Source organism: Lycorma delicatula, chromosome 5, assembly GCF_047948215.1.
Source record: "Lycorma delicatula isolate Av1 chromosome 5, ASM4794821v1, whole genome shotgun sequence".
Lineage (NCBI taxonomy): Eukaryota > Metazoa > Arthropoda > Insecta > Hemiptera > Fulgoridae > Lycorma > Lycorma delicatula.
In genome coordinates, this window is record NC_134459.1 from 74,919,345 (window position 1) to 74,940,246 (window position 20,902).

Below are 20,902 nucleotides of genomic sequence, written 5' to 3' on the forward strand. Positions count from 1 at the left end.
ACCTATTTATGATACAAACATTGATCAATGTTGCCAATCGTTGTTGTAAGTCACTAACGTTTGATTTTTTATTTCTTTCCATATTTTCCTTAATTTTCCAAATATCACTATTATTTATATTACTATATATATATATATTATTTTTATCATATTTATATCGATTCTTTATAATAATTTTGCTAGTAAATATATATATTTTATTTATTTATAATTATATTATTACATTCTTAATATATATTGGTGGTATTTTTAATTAAATAATACTTTTTTTTTAGTTACTTTTTAGATTATTGTGTTTTTATAATATTCAGTTATAATGACATGAAATTTGATATAAATATACATATGTATTGCTACATCATAATGTTTAGTTATATACATATATATATTTATTATTTTTTTATATATCACAGATATTTTGACTTGCGTAGTAGTCTTACCAGTTTGTCACTGAGCGTCTCTTATATTTATTTTGTTTATATTAGTAATTTTTAATTTTACTAAATTTATTACAACTACTTTTTTTGCATTCATATAACGTGATCTTCCTTTGAATTCTTATTTACTTTTTTTTTTCTAACAGTTATCTTTTTCAAGTTTTATTTTTATTTAATATTTTTAATAGTATATATCGGATATATCACTGTACACCTTTTTATTATATTTATTCATAAAAAACATACCTTCCATTTTTTTTTTAAATTACAATAAAATATTATGTATTTGTACATAGGGGACTTATTTTCTAAAACAGTTCAACGTTTATCGTGATAGGAACATCATCCATTCAGTTATATTTATATATTATATGTATATTACATTTACTTACTGATTTATTCATTTTGTAATATTTTTTTTATGATATTTTGTAGTTTAATCAAATCGGTATCGTTTTATTAGAGTTTAGTCCACGTTCTTCACCATGAAGGTAAGAGTTTTTATTTTTAGTAATTGATTCTTAAATATTTGTGTGTTTTGAATCTTTTTCTCTTTAATAAAATTCGACTGATTCTTAACATCATAATTATTATTGTGTACATTTTTCTTATCAGGTAATTTAACATATTGTGAATACAGTAAACTTTCGTACGTTAAATATATGTTAATTTTCTTTTTTAATACTTAATTTTGGAGTTATAAAAAACTTTTTTATTATAATTGACAAATACTAAAAATATTGTAAACGTTTTAAAACACTCCATTACAACAAAGTACACTTGTAGAGATACATTAACGTTTGCAAGGTTGCAAGTTAAACTCAAATGTAAATACGTATATAAATTAAATAAAAAACAGTACTTATACAAAAACGAAATAATTTATACATCTGTTTAATAAACAAAATATTTTTTTACTCATTACTTAAAACAATATCTTTCCATATTTTCATTAATTTTGGTTTTATAACTCTTGATTTTTTGTCAATATAGCTTATATCAATTATTGTAATACAAAGGAAATGCAAACATCGACTTGAACAATTATACTCATAAAGTTACAGTTACACTTAAGTTATCTTTTTTTTATTTTTATTTATTATTATTATAAAAGCTTAAATAATACAATTAAAGTAGTGCAAAATAATTAATCTAATTTTAATTAATAATTTGTTTGCTAAAAAAAACCTATTACAATTTGACAAAAAATGTATCTAATAATATCTACATTAAAGTTAATTATTGAAGTAAATTGTTCAGTATTTGTTTAGTGAAAGTAATGATACATTTTAAAATAATTGTACTTTCTGATTTAGGGGAAACTAAATAATCTTTTCTACTGAAAAATAATTAATTTTTTTCAACAATTTATGTTAAATAATCGTTATTGTGCACAGTTTAATTATATTATTACGTTTTTTGTTTATAAATTACTAAAAATATATATATATATATTTCCTCATGAATAGAAATCTTGCTATTTTACACGAATATAATGATATTGAGGTTTTTCACCGAAGTAATTGTTATAGTTAATCTAAATGCAATTATGCACTTGGTAAACTTTATTCATCGTAATTAAGTATACGGTAATTTAAGTAAATGTGCATCCTTTTTTGTTAATCGTTATAGACAATTTTTTTGTTTTTAACATTGAAGTAAGTCTAATGTGTCTTCATCCATGCAATCTGTAATAAATCATAAGGATATGAGGTGTTACGTAAATCGATGCACTCCTATTGATTTAGTGGCAATAATACGTGTGGATTAAACGAGCCGTATTGCTGATTGTAGAAGGAAGATATTACGTTGTTTAGAAATTTATTGTTTAATGATAAAGAATATGTTTTTTTCTAATTTTATCGAATTAAGTAACGGGAAGTAGCTTTAATACTGTTATTTTGCTTTATAATCGTCCTAACTGATCCTCATAATAACCTACCGTTGTAAACTCCCGTAAGTAAAACTGTGTGGTTATTGTGCAACTTTAATTGTGGAGAATATAATTAACAAAGCACTGTTAATGAATTAAACTTAATTTTAAATTTATTTCTTACACATTGAAAAAATATATATTACATCTTGTTACACAATCAACTAGGTCCCGTTTGTGATAAAGCACAGTTAATTTACACAACCCTCAATTTCACTCATACACTTAACATTCATTTTATGAGTATTAGGAAAGGCTTAAAATGTAAATGCTTGCAAGTCTAATAGGTTAATAGTTTTATTATTTCTTTTTTTTATAAATTAAAGTATTTAGTGTAAAAATTGATAAATGATTGATATCATTTATCATTTGATAATAAATAAGGCTTTGATAATCAAATTAAAATATTAATTTAATCACGAAGTGTAATTAAATGGCCTCTCATATGATTAGGATTTACTATAAAATATTACACAGTAAGTTACTTCAGTAGTCAATATTCTAAGAAACTTTTTTCATATCATACAAAGGAAAGTTAACGATTAGTACAACACTAAACTCGTATAGATTACTTTATATACTATCTACCTCAAAAATATTTCTCATATACTTGTGCATTATGTAAAACAGTCCGATTTTTACTTATTCATTCAATATTATTACATATTCGTTAATAACTTTCATGTCGCTAAATTAATGTTTTTCAATATCGATTTTTAATAAATGTGTTAAAAATCTTTTGATATTATCAATGTCATACTTTAATAACTCCTTAGTTTTGATGAAACTAAAAAATAATTGATTGTCAAGTTTTAAACTAAAATTATTTAACTTTATTTAATAACCTCCTTAGGATTATAAGGTTTGATAATGTTTAGTGTGCATCAATTTTGATTAGAATGTTTGAATGATGATACAAAAAAACCTATTTATTCATTAAGGCTTTGTTTGCCGATTTAATAATATGGAAATCTCAGCAGCTGTCATAGATGCAATCATTAAAAAACAATTCAAAGACATCATTTACTACTTCATAGATTTTGTAATAAAATTAAAACACCCATGTAACAGATTACAAAGATGATGGTTTTAAGTAAATATTATTCAAACATTTTAGTTAAATTTAATTATTACCTACTGTCATAAAATGTTCATATTTCATTTATTTTTTTTAAGATAGTTTGGTTTAAATAATTATTTTGTTGAAAAAAAAAATCATTTCAAATGTTATTTGGTAATGACATTTTCTGTGATGTTAACAAAAAACCTTAAAAAATAATTAACAATATTAATTATTAAATATAACTTAATTTATTCCTCATAATATGATTCTGTATCTATCCTGAGTTAGTTCCTTTGCACTACGTTCGTTTCAGTTTTCTTCTATTTCGAAGCTAAATTTTTGATTTTTTTTTTTTACCCGTTTACTTTCAGATCGTCTGTAATTTTCATTCCTTTCCATCTTCTTATCATTGTCTCCTCTACTAATATATCTTGTACTACTTCAATCAACCCTTGGTCTCATGATATGTTCCAGTAGATAGGCTTTCATTTCTGCACCGTTCAGATGGTGCCTCTTGTTCTCATATACTTTCATTAATATTTCTTTATTTTACTTTGTCTTTCCGCTTAATTTTTCTACATGTTCACATTTCAAACGTCTCCAGTCTTTCTTTATCATTGATAAAAGATTCAACTTTTCATACCTTTACTGAAATATGCCAAACATAACATTTCACAAGATTATTCTTCAAATCTAACACCATCTTAATACTTAACCGTTTATTTGTATTGAATTCTTTTTTATTCATTGTTATTCTTCTTTTTTTTTCTTTTTTTTTTTGGTTGTTTGTGGGTGAAAAACGCTTGGGCGTTATCATCGCCCGGTAGTTATTATTAAAAAGTATTATAACTCCAAAATAATAAGCTATACAAGGTGTAAACGTAATATTAATCATATAATAAAAATTTACTAAAACAAGCCCAGAAGGTAAAATAAAACCCAAAACTAATATCACAGACAAAGTTGATAAAATATTAAAGATAAAATAATAGAATAAAGAAAGTATAAAAACTTACCTAACTCTGATGGGTTGTGCAAAAATCCCCACCCCGGATAGTAAAATTAAACTAAAAAATCAAATCGAAAATAAAGGTTAAAATTATTAAAAAACTCTCCTTACAGAAAAACATATTAAGTATATTAAATCCTTTGCAGTAACCCAGTACTATGCAAAAAGAGAAACACATTCGCTCCAAAACCCTGCCATCATTGCCCAAGACATCCCGAATGCTGCTGGGTATATTAAACTGACGACGCAACGCCGCATAACATACGCAGTCCACGAGAATGTGGTGCACAGTCATGCGGCAGTTGCATCGTGTGCACAGGGGTGGGTCTCCTCCTGACATTAGATATTCGTGTGTGATCCTCGTATGCCCCAACCGTAACCGTCAGAGGACCACTTCCTCACGACGAGAGTTCCTGCAAGAGGAGCCCCATGACAACACTGAGTCTTTAATCCGTCGAAGTTTACTATCGACGGCAGCCGTCCAGCCACTTTGCCACCTTGCTCGCAGTGATTGTTTTATATGATTAATAAAATCAAAGGTAGTAACCCGGGTGGTGAAAGGAGGCTGAATACACGCATCTTTCGCAGCAGAATCTGCTCTCTCATTACCAAGAATCCCAACGTGGCTAGGGATCCAGCAAAAACCTACCCCCTTGTTTCGTTTTTCTAACTCAGCGATTTTATCATAAATGCCAACGACGACAGGATGTCCGGAATAAAGGTTTTCCAACGCCTGAAGAGCACTGTACGAGTCACTGCAAATAAGAATGTTCCTCCTATATTTAGAGCCAACGATACTTAGAGCCCTATCCACAGCGAGTAGTTCCGCGGTGAACACACTCGTAACACCAAGTAGGTGTTACGAGTGTGGACTCGTAACACTCGAGTCCACAAAAAAAAAGTCTTTAAAAGTCTGTTCCAATGAACAGACTTTTTTATAAGTCTGTTCATTGGAAACAAAAGCACAACCAACGTTACCGTCATGCTTCGACACATCAGTGTATACCACCACATCTGGGTTAGACTTGGTGAGGAGAAACTGGAACACCTGCTGGTAAACAATAGGTGACGTTGATTGTTTATCATACGTTGTAAGATCAAACGTAAAATTTACATGGTTTATTATCCACGGGGGATTCGAGCACGGACATGATGGAAAGAACGAGGGAGTGCCAACATTCATACGCTGCAGCAGACGTCGTGTATGGACACCCACAGGCGCAGTACAACGTGGACGCAGTACTTCCTCAAATTAGGATTCCTAAGAACTGGGTCAAAAGCTGGGTAATTCGGCTGTCCGCTGAGACGGGCAAAATTAGATAACAAAAGCTGGTCTCGTCTATCCCAAAGTGATGGCTCGCCAATGTCTACAAGTAAGCTTTCGATCGGGCTCATTGTTATTCTGGTAATTATTTCCTTCTCACTCTTGCAATATTCTGATAACTTAAATCTTATTTTTACTGTTTTGCTTCCTCATTTTATCATTCTTTTATGTAGATGATAACTTTATTATCTCCTCTCCTCATTAATTATGTTTTCTTAACATTTATTCTCATACCATATTCTGACGTAATGTCTTTTTTCTATAATCATCTTTTGAATACCTGTCCATCACTCATAAAAAATTAGTACCGTGAAATCTGAGAACCTTATATAATTTTTTTTTTCTTCTTTACTGTCACATTATAATCTTCAGTACACAAAATAAACAAAGCTGGAGACAAACATCATCTTACTGGTGATTCCTTGGTCAAATCTATTTATTTATTTTTTTTTTACAGTTAATTTCTAATTAAGTATATTTCTTGAGAGTACACGATTTAAACTTTTATAATTAATAATTATTTCAAAACTATTATTATTTATTTTATTCATAAATCTTACAAAGCAAATCAAACATCCTTTTTCTAAAAGAAATTTTCCTAATATTTCCATGAAAATTTTTAAACACTGTAATGGTTAATTGCATTCCTGTATTCTTAATTTAATAATACATGTGTTTTTTTTAAATAACTGTATCAAATAATAACGTATATAAATAATAGCCCTATTATTTTTTTTTAAATATATTATTTTATTTCAATTATTAAACTAAATTTAAAAAAGTAGTGTGCAGGTTATTATTCAATAATAAAATATTACTAAGTTAGTCTATTCAAGTTTACTCTTCTAATTATTATAAAGCTCGCCTCTTTAGAAGTTTATTTCTTGTTCTTCATAACTTAAAGTTATTGATGAACAGATCTGTTGACAACAGAATTAATCATTTTTAACTATTTATCGTTGATGCTAGATTACAATTATGTATTTAGTAATATTATTTTTTTTTTTTACCGTACAGAAATGTAGTACTATACCTTAGTGGTTTGATGGATAGTATTCTAATTTTCCTACTAATTTTATATATTTAGTTTTAGTCTTAACAGTACTATATCATTCCCTTTTTATCAAGAATTAATTGTGAATGTAAATACCTTAAAGTCCGTTTGCTTTATCAATGCTGTTAGTTGTTAATTGTTTCAGTATTATTCATTCTAATTGAATTTACTGTATTAACAATAATTACGAAACTAATTTTAAGGTTTACATTTTTTTGAAGAATATACCTACAGTTATGACGTAAGAGGCTTATAATAAAACTACGTTATAGTATTTATAATCCCCCACCTCTCACTTTTTACAAAAAAAACACATTTGAATTCTTTATTAGAAAACGTTCCTTGAAGACTTTTTTGAGTTCGAGTAGATCTATCACCGAAGCATTACTGGAACACCACTTTAATACATTATTATAATGCAGGTTGTACCAAACAGCAACAGTATACAGATAAACTATTTTTTGTTTTTTTTTTATACACGTAAATTCTTCATTCATTTATTTCGAATTATATTGTCTAAAGATATTTTAATTTTTGGCATGAATATAGTAAAAGGAACAACAGCATAATGTTACTTAACTTCAAATATTACTTTCAATACTCAGCAAACATAATATAGCTTACCGTAGATATATAATTAAATCTGTGTCATCAGTAAAAATTCGATTAGCGTCCGTTTTCTCATTTCATTTTCTTTATCACATGGTAAATTTTTGTTGTTATTTATTTTTCACGGTTAGACATAAAATAGTATACTTCCAAAAATAAATACAAGTATGGGTATATTACTATTTATTTCGAAATAAGTAAATATTACATTACTATATTATGTGTTACCCGTACTTTATTTCATAAATTCTGTTTTTCTTTTTATATAAACTTTTATTTTTTTTCTTGTTAAATTTTCATGAAAATATACTTCAGATGCATTTTGTTTTGTACATATATATATCTATTTATTAATTTACTATTTCATATATTCTGATTGTAATAATTGCATGTTTAATGATTAAAATGCTTGCATTTTATTTTATGCATGTTTATGTGTAATAAAATTAATTTTTTTTTTCAATTAGATTTTTAAAAAGATTTTAAATCCTGAATAAAGTTATAAAACAATATTTTATTTGTGGTTATGTAAATAATTTTGATAAATTAGTTTTATTTTATTAGTTTTGTTCTTTTAAATTAATTATTTTTGATGGATTATGGATTTGGCCTACCTGTGTAAATATTTTTTCTACGAATTATATATTTTCAGGAGAAATTGCATTCTGTGGCTTTTTTTGTTTCGTTATTCTGCCTAATTAAATTCAAAAAATTGTTTTCTTTTTGTTTTATTTTACTTACGTATGAACTTCGTGTATTTGAATACTCTGCTATTTCTTTAATTTGAAACGTCTATTTTGTTGAAAATAAATGTTATAAAATAGTGATTATTAAGTATTCTTATATTAATTTTTCCTTAAAATTATGTTAGGTTTTATAATATAGTTCAGGTGTTCAATAAAGGGTATAGCCTATATTATTATGTAAACTGTTATAAACTTAATATTCCATAACTTAGGTTATTAAGCCAATTTAGTGACTTTTTGGCTACATATCTAAAGTCTTGGTAACAAGTGTTATCTGAATTTTTTTGTGACACCGACAAATTTCAGTGAAGAAAACGCTTAAATATTAAAACTATTAACAGATTTGTTCATATAATTTATCTATTAGTATTTGATGAAAATATCAGTTTGTAATCGTTTCTAAGGACTCTTATGGCATGAAGTTCTCTTCATTTGAGTTTTCTCTCTAATTTTATTTATTTGGTTCGTCCGGATAGTTTGGTTCAAATATTAAACTTCAAAAAATAAAAAATTAAATTACTTAGTTATTTACCATAAATACTAAATTTCTCAATTACTAATAGTATTACTAAATACCATAATTTGTGGGTAATAAAAAACTTTATATAATAGGAAAAATTGTTAAATAGAAAAAAAAGTTTGATTTTCCTTGTAAATTTTATGCATTCAGTATCAACTAAATTATTTGATTATTTATCAGTTAGACAGACTCTTAGGAAATAATTCTAGTTTTCTCACACTTTTCAGGTGTAAATTATATCTAAAATCTTTTGGACTTCATTCTTTACACGGTATTTTCAATTAAATTCAAGCTTCGGGTCTTTTGTAAATGTTTCTACACGTCGCCTCTTTTGAAGATGAAAGTTATCGGTTCTAAACTATCTTATTGTTATTACGTACTTTAGTATTCCTACTATTATAATTCAAGTCAGTTACTGATATTTTCAACACCGATATTTTCTTTTTACTATTATCAATTAAAAGAATAAATATTACATGTTTTAAATGATAAATTATGTTAAAAAGATAAAACGTAATATTCAAATAAAGAATAACACATGGTCTATGAGTTAGTGAGTGAGTACGTGTGGATGTGCGACTCATAAGTATGCTCTTATGGGTAGTTCTTCATCATATTTCTTTGGTATTGTAGTGAATCGAAATCATTGTCTACGTTCCTTTTACAACCGATATGTGGTCAACCTCCGTCGCTGAGTAGGTAGTGTCTCGTCATCTCTTGCGGAGGTCCCAGGTTCGAATCCCTGGCATCTTTTCATTCACTACCAATTTCGATCGGGCTAATGACCATAGCTGTTGATAAAAAAGTGATGTTCTGTTTCATAAAAAAAATGTTGTACACCCCCATTAGAAATATAATTTGTACATTGACATAAATAGAAAAAAAGTTTCCAGAACATGAAATTCCAAGACAAACAAAAAAATTTACAGAAAACGACTCCAGGCTAATTTAAATTAAATATTTTCACGTTTAAATTAACTTAAAACTTTTGAATTAGTTATCTCCGTGTATTAATTTAACTTTTTTTGAATTTCTTCTATAAATGTGTTATGAACAGATGTTTTGTATTTTTATTATAATTTGCATTACATTTATTTAATTATCATATTATACAACACAGATTTATACAGTGAAACGAGTATATTAGTATTTTATACATTAAACTGTTTTTGTTCCATAACTTTTGAATATATACTAGTCATTATTTTTACCCACGCGTAGATTACACGTTGAAGCTTAAATTATTGTTCGTTTGGGTGGGAGTTACGGTTAATTATGATTAGATAAATAGATTAGGTGAATAACAATCATAAAAACATAATTTTATTCTAAATAATGATACGCCCACTTCTCTTTACCACCATTCCAGATTATTGTTAATTGACTTACATGTTTATACTCTATTTTATTTTTATAATATCATGATTTCATTGGCGATATATCTTTGTGTACAATCAGTTATTTGCTTGTTACTGTTTTATTATTTCATTTTAAAATCTACTTTATTTATCAATAATATTAGGTCAGGTAATTTTATTTTACACATAACGTTCTAAAAACGCGAGTAAGGGCCTTAAAACGCATGCGTTATGGAGACATACAAATGAATCTACGAAAGCAGTATCTATGGTGTCATGAATGTGTGTGTGTGTGTGTGTGTGTGTGTGCGCGCGCGTGTGTATTTATTATTTATACATATATATATATATATATAGAGAGAGAGAGAGAGAGAGAGAAAGAAAGGTGACGTCAACTGACTTGAGGAAATGTTAATAGGTTTTCATTCTCTTTCGAATCGTTAGTCGCCGCCGATGAAATATACTCTATCCCTAATTAAAAAGCGTAAATTTAACACGCAATAAATACAGTTTAAACGATGTACTTTGTAGATTTTCAATAAGAAAATCAGTTTATGATCATTTAAAATAAGCTTACTGAACTTATCTTCTAGATCTATATTCCAAATTATTTTAACTACTTGGTCTTTATGAATCTGTATAAAACATCAATTAAAGCGATCTCCTTTACCGAGATGTAATATAAGGTTAACTTGTAGAGTAATTGTATTACAACTATAAAAGACCCCTTCATTTATAATACTAATTGAGTAATAACTGTTGTTGTAATAACGGTTGTCAGATCACTGTTGGATCGTATAAATTCAATAGATGAAATTTACAGCTAGGTAATTCAAATATTAATTTGTAATATATGCTGCTGAGGAGAGAAAGGAGCATTACTTCATAATATTGGTCTATAAACCTCTATAGTTATGTTACATTTTTATGTTGCCTCATAGTAGTTGAATCGTTTGTATTGTAAAATTTTCAACATATGAATTTAAAAATATTTCAAGAATTTCGAAAGTTGAATTCAAAGACAGTGATAAGATATAGTAACAAAACTAAGTTGTTATCTATATTAAAAAAAAGAAGTGATTCATAATCAACGCCTAGCAAAACCTACTGGAGATAAATTGACGAAAATTTGTATGTATATTATTTTAGGGTTCAAGAAAGGATTTCTTGAAATTTTGAGTTTAAAGGGTTAAAATGGTGTAACAAAGAAATTTATTATTTTTCTAATTTCTCGGTAAAAAATAAGATATTTACCTTATTTTTGATGTGTGTAATTTTCATGTCAATATATAAAAACCAGTTTCTAGGTTTTCGATATTCGACCTTAAAAGAGGATGAAAGAACGTAAAAAAAATTTGAAAAGTAATTTCAAGTTTTTCCAATTTCCGACTATACCAAACGAAATATTCAGTAGATTTAGCTTACAAATACCTTCAGATAAAAATGTAAAAACAATTATTGAGATTTTTTGAATTATGAATTTTTAAGAGGTGTAGCGGTGTACGGAGATGAGGGCTCAATCAACACAGCCACTACCAGTGTTATTGTTCGTGCGACGGGAGTGGCTACACCTACTTCCAATTAGTTGATTAAAAAAAAAAAAGCTAACCGCCAAGGGAAATGCAAATAAGTTTTTCTAAGTACAAATAAGTAAATATTCGCAACCCTGGAAATAAATAAATGAAACAACAGATTAATGATTTTAAGTAAATACCTGAATATCTAGCGTATATATTTACATACATAAATACGAGTATATATCTAGCTTTACATACGTATTTGAAAGACGTGCACTGAAAAAGATTTCTCTATACTCTTTGGTGTTTAAGCGTGATTAAGAAATTAGTACATTGAGAATTTCTAGATTGCGGATGGGAAACAATTGAAGAGCATAGAATTTCACAGTGTATTTTTCTTCTTGTTATATTTAATTAACAACTATTCCTTAACGTTTAAATTATTATTTTAGGTAGATTTCATAAGAAAGCTACTTATTGTATTGGGTACTATGATTCGACTTCCGGAAAATTTCGATTTATCTTCGCGTTTCACATCCCCAGACCGCAAAACCACTGTCAGTCCAAAAGTTTATATATACATATATATATTTCACTTTCTTCTTGACACGATAACTGCCGTAATTTAGCGCCAATCACTTGCGAATGGATACATAAAATATAACGACCAAAAATCTCGGTTGAGTTCGTTAATGAGAAAGATCGGGCTATGCGGGTGGAAATGGGGATGCTTTTTCGAAAACAAAATATCGCTATAACTTTCTTATTAAGTAAAATATCGAATTCGATTAATATTTCTACTACTCTTTGGATAAGGGCCTAAAACTTATCCAAGTAAAATCTTTTGATATCTCCAACTATTGGCCCAAAGAGTGGAAAAAATGGGGTTTCGAAGACAAAAAACATCAAACCTCCCTTAATAGGCACAGTATTGAATCGGTTTAAAGTGGTCGTTAGTCCTGTAAACATTACCTAAAAATTTTATGTGTAACAATTTTTGATATGACCAACCCTTACGGGACCCCCCAAAACCAAAAAAAAAAAAAAAATCGCTATAACTTTCTTTAAGTAAAATATTGAATTCGTTTAGTGTTCCTACTATTCTTTGGATTTGGGCCAAGGGGTGGAAAAAATGGAGTTTCAAGGACAAAAACATCAGAGCTCCCTTAATAGGCACAGGTATCAATTTAGCTATTACTTATAGTCTGAGAAAACGTTGTGTCCGTAAAACATGGAAAGTAATGTTTGATACGAGTTCGTGCAATCCGAGTTCGCCTACCCCTATTTTACCCCGTTGAAATCTACCTCCTCCTTCCGGCGTGCCGAAAGGAATTTTTTTTATTTACATGTCATAATACACGCATATTAATACGTATACATTATCCTCATAAATTAGAGTAATTCGTAAACTAACATATGCTGTTTAATTTTTCTTATCGTAAAAAATTAATTAAAACTATTATTGTTCATTTTTATTATTTTAACAATTAACAGCATTAAATTTATTCTTTTAATTTTATCCCCGAATTTTGATGTTATGAAATTTTTAATTAAAAATTAATATAAATTGTTAAATTAGAGAAGTTAGCAAATTTACTCTTTTTACTAGACGTTGAAAAGGCTGATTTTTAATAACTTAAAATAATATCTACAAACATTAGCGGGATAATCCAAATAGTGGCAATTCAATAGATAAATAGTGGCATCTCCCGCTTTTACCGATTAGTGGCAATTGCCCTTCCGCTTTTACCAATTGCATTCAAACACAGTATGAAAGTTTTAAACTTGTTTGGCTAAAGTATTTATTTTTATAATACTATAGATACTTCTTATATTTTATTTATTTTAATATTCCAAGCACATAGTAGTTATCTTATTAGGGAGAGAACACTAATTATAGTACAACACTTCCATGTTATCTTAATTTATTTATTTATCTGATCAAATTATTTACCTATGCACTTCTATCGTTAATTTCGACAGTTGTTTAAAGATATATCTTTGATAATCCAAAATATAAATTTCATCATAATTGACAATTCTAAGATTATATTATAGAAAGATTTTTCTGCCGTTTGGTTGAAATATAAAGCATAATTCACAAAGAATTTTTAAATGAAGAATAAAATTTATTATTAACATAGATTCGGAAACGCTTCGTTGGCGAAAACTTTTCCCATGATTTCTGCGTTTTCAGTAAAATTAAGTCAGACTGTAATTCTTAGGACCCATCCAAATTATAAGATAAATTTAGTGTTTTTATATTAAATCTGTTCTTAAAAAAAAAAAAAAGGTTCCAAAACTATTGTATATTAGTACTTTTCGAAAAATCTGGGATAAAAGACAAAAGACTGGAGTCGAAAAATATATTATTTGTGTTTGGCGTAAAATTACGTTGTTGAATGGTTAACAAACACATAAAAGTTTTAAACAAAACTTTTAGATAATTTGATTCTGAATAACACTTATGAATAAAAGTACACAGAAACTAAATACAAACGAAAGAATTTCGAAGTTTAATAAAAAGAAAACATAACAAAATGTGGCAGATTGTAACTATGTATTAAATAAAACAAAACTTTCAGTATTTTAAAACAAAAAAAAATTAAGTATTTTAAAAAAATAACAAATTTAAAAAATAAAAAAAAGATCTTTCTTCTTCATTTTCACCGGAATGTCCTGAAAATTTGTTACATTCTTCGTGAACCACTCTATAATCTGTGCATTAGTAGTAATTATATAATTATTTCAAATATTTGTCATTTATTGTGTCTTATTCTTATAAACATTTACAACCATAAGCACTAATCTGATATATTTTTATTCTTGCCTAAATCATAGTGTACAAGAAATATTCTTCGTCTAATATAAAAAAATTAGTTAGTGTCTCTTACTTATACACAATGCTTTTACTTATTATTTTACTAGAAATTGGTTTTCAGAGGACGGGAGTAAACAAAACAGTTCAGTAAAATCTAGTTCAACAATTTTAATTTGTCGTTTGATATTGCAAAAAATTATATAAATATTTATACATTGGAATATATTATATAAACAAAGTCTGATTTCCTGGAAACAAATTACTTCAATTTTTCACAGTTCAATATTTTATTAAGTGTTTTTAATCATTATTTTAAACTTAATAAAGAATGTTTTTTGTTCAAACTCTGTAAATATTTGAGATAATTCCAAATTTATTTTTAACTTATATTATTTTAATTTTCGTTTTATTCGTTATTTTTTTATTCAGTGAAAAAGAAATCTGATAAAGAATATTAAACAAATACTACATGCAGTAATTTAGTAAAAACATTCCTTATATTTCACTGAAATAAAAAATCAACTTGTTCAAAATTCCCATTATACTTAAATTTGTTTATTAATTTTTTTTAAATTGTCTATTGAAACAATTAATAATACTTCCAAAAATTAATTATGTTTTTTTTTATTATTTTGGATCAGTACTATACCAAAATACAAATAATTACATAAAATCACTGGAAATACCGGTGGGATTTACCTGACTATTCTCTGACTGCTAAAATCTTATTTTACTAGATGAACTTTTTTTTCCTTACCTGGCTTTGATAAGGAATCAGTTAGAAAATTATTAGATCTGAAAATAGGACGGAAATAAGATCTTCGGTGTCAGGATTTCTTATGAATAATAGAAATATCTAAGAATACCTGATAGCTTATCTGACTGAGCTGGATGTAATATTCAAAGATGTAGTCAATTAGTAATAAAAAAAAAATTGTTTAAATTAACTGATATACAACGGTTTTCCTATTTCTCTTCAGAGACTGCAATGAAGGTATTTTTAATAAAATAGTATTTATTTCCCAAACAGTTTAATTATTAATTTCATATCTTTATACTAACCAGTGTATGAATATTGAAATTGCATCTTATTGTAAATTTTTAATTAAATTTAGGTCAAATTAATATCAGTAATATTAAGTTTTTTAAACATGACACAGTTGGTATTTCATTTATTTATATTAATTAATATTAAATTGTTTGTATTTTATAACCATTTGAAAGCATTTCTTCTTTCCTATATTAAGTGGAAGATTCCAGATATTTTTACGGAAAAGTATGTGAAGCAGTAAACTGCAGCAGTTTTCCGGTAAAAAATAATGAAGAGTATAATTTAGAAGAAAAATAATAAAAATTCAACTATCGTATTCCGCTGCCTAATAAAAAAAGTTAAATGTTTAACTGCCTTAAATAACTTCTAAGGTTCTGACTATTATATAGATTTGATCATTCGTGTTTTAAAGAAGAAACGTTTCGTTTCAATTACAAACAATTTGGAAGAAAATTATTAACCTGTACCGTGTATACTCGTGTTCCTTTATGCATTTACGTACGTATTGTGTTTCCGTGTGCGCGCACAATATTGTACTTGTTACAATCCCCTGTACTCCCCAGTTGTACTCGTCCATTACATTGTTATTCAACGTTACTGCGTTACAACCTTGCGTTGCGTTGTATTATGTTATCGATAGTTATGACCTCTTAGCACGCTCTGCAATTAGCGTACCTTGTTGTTGGATATGTACATTCTCACATACTAGCGAGTGGGAGCACAAATACTTGCATTGACGCATATAAATGTCAAATTATATGATGTAACACTAAAATAAATTAAAATTAAATCAAATCCAATGTAATATTATTCGTATTTTTATAAAAGGTTAATATTGTCTTCCTATTTTCTTTTTTATCAACTGACCAGTATGTTCATTATATTTTAATACGTGTTTACGATTTGTTATCTATAAATTGCAAATATTTTTTGCACTTTATAAAATATCAACAGTGGTTGTAATTTTAAATAAAAAATGTTCAACCGTATTGCATTAGCAGGTTTTTCAAATTACTGTGACGTACACGTAAAACCGCAATATTCTTTTTACGTTAAGTTAAATTAATATATTAAGTATTAAATACTTAATGATTATCCATAACATGAATGAATATAACATGCTGTTGTCTGCTTACAGTATCTAAGAAATGATACCCAGAATAATAATAATTATATAATTAATATATAATATAATATTTGTATTATAAAGCGTATAATTTTATACGCTTTCTTTTTGCGTTTTACTTACAAGTATAACTGTTAAGGAAGTGTATTTTGCAATATTACACTGAAACATTTAAAAAAAGTATAAATGTAAAACATTTGAAAATATATATATTATGATACTTGTATTAAAAAGTATTGAAATAAAACTTGAAAGTATAATAAGACTGAAATTTAAATAAAAAATAAATTGTAAAACTTTTTGTTTTTTTTCTTAATTTTTAAAAAATATAATTAAAATATAAAATGTAGAAAACACGATAAATGTGCTTATTTTGAAAATAGAATAAATTATTTTTTAGAACGATAAATATTTTAAATCTCGTTTATTTAATTTTTTTTCTGAAGGTCAGTCGTCAATGGGTATGTGGAACCAGAAATTTCACCAACTTGTTTCACAAATTTTTGTATGTTATCCACTTCCTCATCAGGTTTATTATCTCTTAACGCCCTCTCAATATAATTTCACTAAATTTGTTATCATTTTCGTAATTACTTTTGATTTTTAATTTTTTATATAATATAATCATTTATACAAGATTTTTAAAAATATTTTTTTTTTTTTAAATAGAATATCAAAAAATCTAAAGATAAACTAAAAAAAAAAAATAATAATAAAGTCTGGGATTATTAAAATATTTGGAATAGCAGAATTCGGATTAAAGGCACTGTAGTATTTACATTTATGATTCAGGTTTAGGTTTCTAAAATTAGCTACAAGTGATTTTCTTTTTTTTAAAGTTGATAAATTAATAAATCATTTTCACATTTTCAATTTATATTCATCCATTATTCTCAAATTAAATTTGGAATTATTGCTGCATATATAAAACATTTTTTCATCCAATAATAATGCATAATTAGATCAAAAAATAACTTTTAAAAATAATTAAAACTGAATTTCTTTTTTAAATTAATTTTTTGCTACTGGAATTCACGTACAGTTGTACAAAATATATGTTTTTTACAGTTATTTTATCTGGCTTCTAGGAAATCAAAAGTCATCATTAAATACTATTCTTAACACAGTCTTTCTTGAATTTTATTTCTACTTTTTTTTATTTTTGATTGATTCACTTATATATTAATGACTAATTCAACTATAGCTATGTGTATTCTATAGGGGAATATATAATAGAAATATCTTTGCGAATGAAAATTTTTTAGCCTGACTGGGATTTAAACTTGGGATTTTATACTTAATTTGTTCTACACTCATTTATTTTTATTTTTAGTTAATTAAAAAAACAAAAAAAAATTCATATAAAATCAATTTTATATGAATCAAATTCAAAAATAAAAACAAAAAATGATTGTCTGGTTGATAGAGGGTAGAGCGCATGTCTGTGGTATCGAAGATCCCGATGTTTAATTCCCGACCAAGTCCGGATAAATATTTTAACAATCAACGACAACCCAATCGCTAACGATCACATGACTAGTAATCGCTAATAGTAATAAATGATGCTAGAGAAGGTTTTTATTGGATTTTTTTTCGCTTTTATCATGTTTGATTACATTCTCTGTTTTTTACGTACACGATTTTGTCTTGTAATTGTTGCATTTACGCTAATTTTAAACACCAGTCTTGCTCCCGTTTTTTTCTAATTCTTTCTATGAATAATATTATTAAATCGGTAGTTTAAATTGTGCACCCAATTACAGGATTTTTCAGCAAAGCTATCCACTTAGATATTATTTCATGCGTTAAGAATTAATTGTGTAGGAAAAATTTATTACTATTTTTATTAAGTCAGGTGAACGTTCTATAAGCGAAATAAAACGGTTATAGACCTAAATGATATCGTTGATTCAAATTTATTTTTAATTTATTCTAAAAATAACAAAAAAGAAAGAAAAAAATTTTTATGGGTTTTCTAGTAAGTTTTTACTTTATATATTAAATTTTCGTAGTAAAAATGTATCCTTTATTAAAAAAATTCCTGTTGTAATGAAAATTCCTGTATTAAATTATTTCATTTTCTTTTTTGTTAATAACAATATTATTATTATTATTTCATGTTAATAAAATAAGATTACTAAATTACTCCAAGGTAATTGAACTTCTTTTATATCAAAACATATTAAAAGAAAAAAAAAATCAATCAACCGTCGCGTCACTAAAATTCAGACTTAAGAGAAAACTCACATCTTTTGTACCCTGTACTATTATATTTTAATAGACATGTGCTACACATTTATTAAAATAAAATATATATGTAATCGATAAAAATTATATGTAAAAAATATTGCATTTATAAATTCATTTTTACAGTTATGTATATTTAACTTTTTTTTATTTTCTAACTTAAATTCATACATTTTTTCTGTGCAGTGAATTCAAAACCGTTAACGTTCGATGAGGTTTATAATCAATCCAGTCCCACCAACTGTACGGTCTACTGCGGGGGCCTAACAAATGGACTCACGGAAGAGCTCATACAAAAGACTTTCTCACCATTCGGTAATATTCAGGAGATTAGAGTCTTCAAAGATAAAGGATACGCTTTTGTCAGGTATGTTGACAGTTTTATTTTATTTACTCATTATTTTCATATTAAACGTATTATTACTAATGATTACTTGCAAATATTTTATCTGTTACTTGTCTTGTAAAATGTGTTTATATCTACAACGGTTTTTTTTTCATATTTCATAAAAAAATTATATTGTTTTTATGTAAAATGTAATTGACGAATTACTAACGTGATATTTCAGTAAAATATTAGTTTTGATATTAGATAAGAAGTACAGTAGAGGGTAATTGTTTTAGAAAACATGAAGCGAATAATTCCCAAACAATAGTTCTTAGTCGAGAAACAATGTACCGGCTATGCATCAATTTGTTTAAAGTATTATTATGGTCTTATTCATGGTCATTTAAGAGTATGATCTTTCTAGCACGTTATACAGAAATTTTTCTTCAATATATTTTAATTTATCTTTTATTATTTTCTTTTTTATATTAGAGTAAGTTATTGTGGTCTGTTATGTACATTTTTATTGGCTTAGTATTTATTACGTTGAGTTTTACGTAGTGTTCAGATGGCATGGATGTGTTGTGCTGTCTATAGATTGTATTTCAAAAAGCATGTAGTTTATGAAAGGTTAAGCGGTTTATGTTACGAATAAGTATGTCCATCATTAATAATTTTCTGTATATTTTAATAGTATATAGTAGTAGGACAATGAAGTCAAAAAAAAAATTGAATTTGTTTATCGTCTTTGCAATTGGCTGTAAAGTTTAATTTAAAAAGTATTTTCATGTATTTATATCATGTAATTATTCACACTTAATAGTCGACCATCATAAAGAAAGAAGAAAAAAATGTAATTTTTCGTAAACTTTCCCACAATACTATCGCATTGATTTATTAACTTATAGAAAGATATTATCTACTTTTGGTTAAAATAAATGTAAAGAAATTTTATTACCGTAGAATAGAGATGAGTATTACCTTGACAGAATATTTTAGACTTATTCTATTACTATCTTGTCCGAATAATTTTTGAAGTTTAAAAATCATTGAATACATTTTGTTCCTTTTTTTCTAACAGATAAAATTCTGGATAATGTAAATCTTAGTATGTTTACCCTCGAAAATTTAGGAAAATTTCGATAAATTAGGTAATACTAATCTTAGTATAAATTTGTAACTAATTTTGTAGAAATTCTAAATTTCTTGTATTTTAAAATCTTTTAAAAGAATACGTAGTTTTTTCGTGGAGGAAATGAAAACTGTAATCAGTACTGCATACTATGAACGAATAAAAAATTAAGAGTGATTTTAATAACAATTAAAAAGTTTCTAATTTATTTAAACAAAAAAGAAATTCAATTTAATCAAATCTTTTGTACCATTATAATCAAACTTTAAGAGCATACTAGTTAGTTATAAAGGGCGGAATTTTGTGCAACTCTTCGATTGAAGAGAATCTGTTTTTAGTATTTTTTTATGTTTTTTTTTTAATCTTTACAATTATATTGTTCGTTGTTAAACAGCGGAAACGGTTTACAATATTTTTTTTTTTTTTTTATCGATCGGACTTTGTAAAGATCGGCGGCCGCTGTTCGTAATGCCTTCGGGCCCACAGTAGCCACATCACTGACTAACAATACCGTTTTACAATAAAACAATGAAAAAAACCGCTTTTTAACGAGAACTTTCCACATTGATGATTTACCCGTTGTTCTACTCACTCGTATGTATTCATATAAATGTGTATTGAATTGAA

At 26.6% G+C, this 20,902-nt stretch overlaps 1 protein-coding gene across 1 annotated transcript in view; it reads left to right on the top strand.

The window, feature by feature from the left end:
* LOC142324456 (nucleolysin TIAR-like) overlaps positions 1 to 20,902 on the top strand; it is a 1,191,620-nt gene that overhangs the window by 1,103,539 nt on the left and 67,179 nt on the right. Inside the window, exon 6 of the mRNA XM_075365284.1 lies at positions 19,002 to 19,182. Coding sequence (XP_075221399.1) covers positions 19,002 to 19,182 — 181 coding nt within the window. The remainder of the gene's footprint in view (positions 1 to 19,001; positions 19,183 to 20,902) is intronic.